The 1,907-nt window shown below is 46.8% G+C and overlaps 1 protein-coding gene across 1 annotated transcript; it reads left to right on the top strand.

The window, feature by feature from the left end:
- Positions 1-559: 559 nt before the first annotated feature.
- Positions 560-1,391, top strand: LOC147416577 (uncharacterized). Its single transcript, XM_086508244.1, has 3 exons — positions 560-568; positions 938-1,203; positions 1,235-1,391. Exons 1-3 carry the CDS (start codon positions 560-562, stop codon positions 1,389-1,391), a joined length of 432 nt encoding a protein of 143 aa, XP_086364370.1.
- Positions 1,392-1,907: the final 516 nt, after the last annotated feature.

Below are 1,907 nucleotides of genomic sequence, written 5' to 3'. Positions count from 1 at the left end.
ATGGCTGCCCAAGGATAAGAGTGTATGTAGACATCTCCTGTGCAAAGAAATTTTGGTCATGTTTCACATCCCCTATAGTCACACAAGGTGTTTTTTCAAAACAACTTTATCTTTTGTTGAGGGCAAAAAAGGGCACTCAACCGCAAGCAACAAAGGGGGAGAAGCTTTCATGACTTCCCACGGTGTGGCCATTACTTCCAGAAACAGCTGGTTTCACCGTTATGAGCCAGTTATTGAAAAAGCGTTCGCACGCTTGTGGGGCGAAAGGCCAAAGGAGGACTCCTTTTCTTGCCTATAGGTTCTTATGGTCCAAAGGACTTCAACAAAGGCACTTTTTGGAGTCGTAGCTCTTTGATTCACCCCTAGCCACAAGTCATCCCCGTATTTTGCCACATACGTGAGTTCGGTCCTCTAAGGCCTCTGTGGAGAGCTCGATTCAACCTGCTCGTGGCTAGATCAATCGGTTTCGGGTCAAATAGAAACAACGCCGAAGATTCAACCTCATTACGCCTACACCTAATGGCTTAAGCCGCTGTTCCCATTTACTCGCTGACCCATTATGCAAAAGGTACGCCGTTAAAGTGGAAAGTGCGCCAAGCAAGAGCCGACAACGCGAAGCTTCGCTCAAGGGTTCGCTCAAGGCAAACATTAGTGGCTTTGCCTGGCTACAGCGCTTTCTTAGCTTCGCGTATGCGTTCCATTAAACATTAGTGGCTTTGCTTTTGTTTTCAACGCTTTGCTCTTCCGACTGATAGTTTGCATCGGATTTCAGGTTTTCTATTGCACTCCCGGCATACGGCGGGGTCTTTTCACCTTTCCCTCACGGTACTTGTGGTACGCTATTGGTCATTGAGGAATACTTAGGCCGCGAGGGTGGTCCCCCTTAGTCACTACAAAGCGATCATTATTCAAACACGGTATTCGCGTTTTGCAATAGGAATCAAACTTGTTAGGAAAGATTTACGGGGCTATCACCTTCTTTGGCCAGATCTTCCAACCTTTTCATAATTCCTTGAGGAAGGGGCGAAGACACCGGGTGTCTTCGCCTTCCCCCTACTACAAGTTCTCCCCTGCACAGGGTCAGGGAAAGTGGAGGTCCCTTTCTCGGGGCCCCTTCCCCTTTCTTTGCCTAATCCGCTTTCGCTCGCTGCTACTAACGGAGTCTCAGTTGATTTCCTTTCCTTTAGCTACAATGATGTTTCAGTTCGCTAAGTCTCTCAAGTCCGAGGCAGAGCCGCAGCACACGGCATGCCCGGCAAGCTTGGATACGGTTTCCCGATTGGAAACCCATGGATCACAGACGGTATCTCCCCATGGCCTTTCGCCTTTGGAAGCGTCCTTTTTTCTCAATGCCCAGGCATCCATCCAATGCATTCTTTTCGATGCTGTAGGAATTGAACCTACCTACCGAACACCGTACAAAATCTTAATGAGTGTTCGATTTACAATCGTGCAACACTCAACCTGTGGCTGCGTCTTTATTGTATTGGTGAACTGAAAATTGGAGACTCAATTGGCTCAGGATTCATTTTTGTCTTAAATCTAAGAGCCGCAAGCAGCCCTAGATGCATGCTAGGTAGCCTTAATCCTGATTCCGAGGACAGCAAGGGCCAAAGTAGTCAAATCTGCTACTTATGGTTTGATAGACCATTTGGAAAAGCTCCGTACAACTCCCCTGATGTGTTGTTTGCTGCATGAATCATCCATCCATGATTTATATCAATTGGCCATTTTCCTCTTTGATAAAGACTCTTTGACATGAGGTTAATCTCTGACCCATGATCTATCATTCCGTGTATGGCTCTTCTAAGTCTCCCACTTTTACCAGGGTCTAAGTAGTTGCTCTTGCCTAGTGACTCTTCAAGTAGTAACTCTTGTGAGTGGTCTCAACTTAATCTTCATCATCC

This window comes from Adiantum capillus-veneris, unplaced genomic scaffold, assembly GCF_014529385.1.
Source record: "Adiantum capillus-veneris isolate H3 unplaced genomic scaffold, ASM1452938v2 Hic_scaffold_796, whole genome shotgun sequence".
In the NCBI taxonomy this organism is placed as follows: Eukaryota; Viridiplantae; Streptophyta; class Polypodiopsida; order Polypodiales; family Pteridaceae; genus Adiantum; species Adiantum capillus-veneris.
The sequence above is the reverse complement of the archived record's forward strand: the minus strand, read 5'-3'. Positions and strand labels throughout refer to the sequence as shown.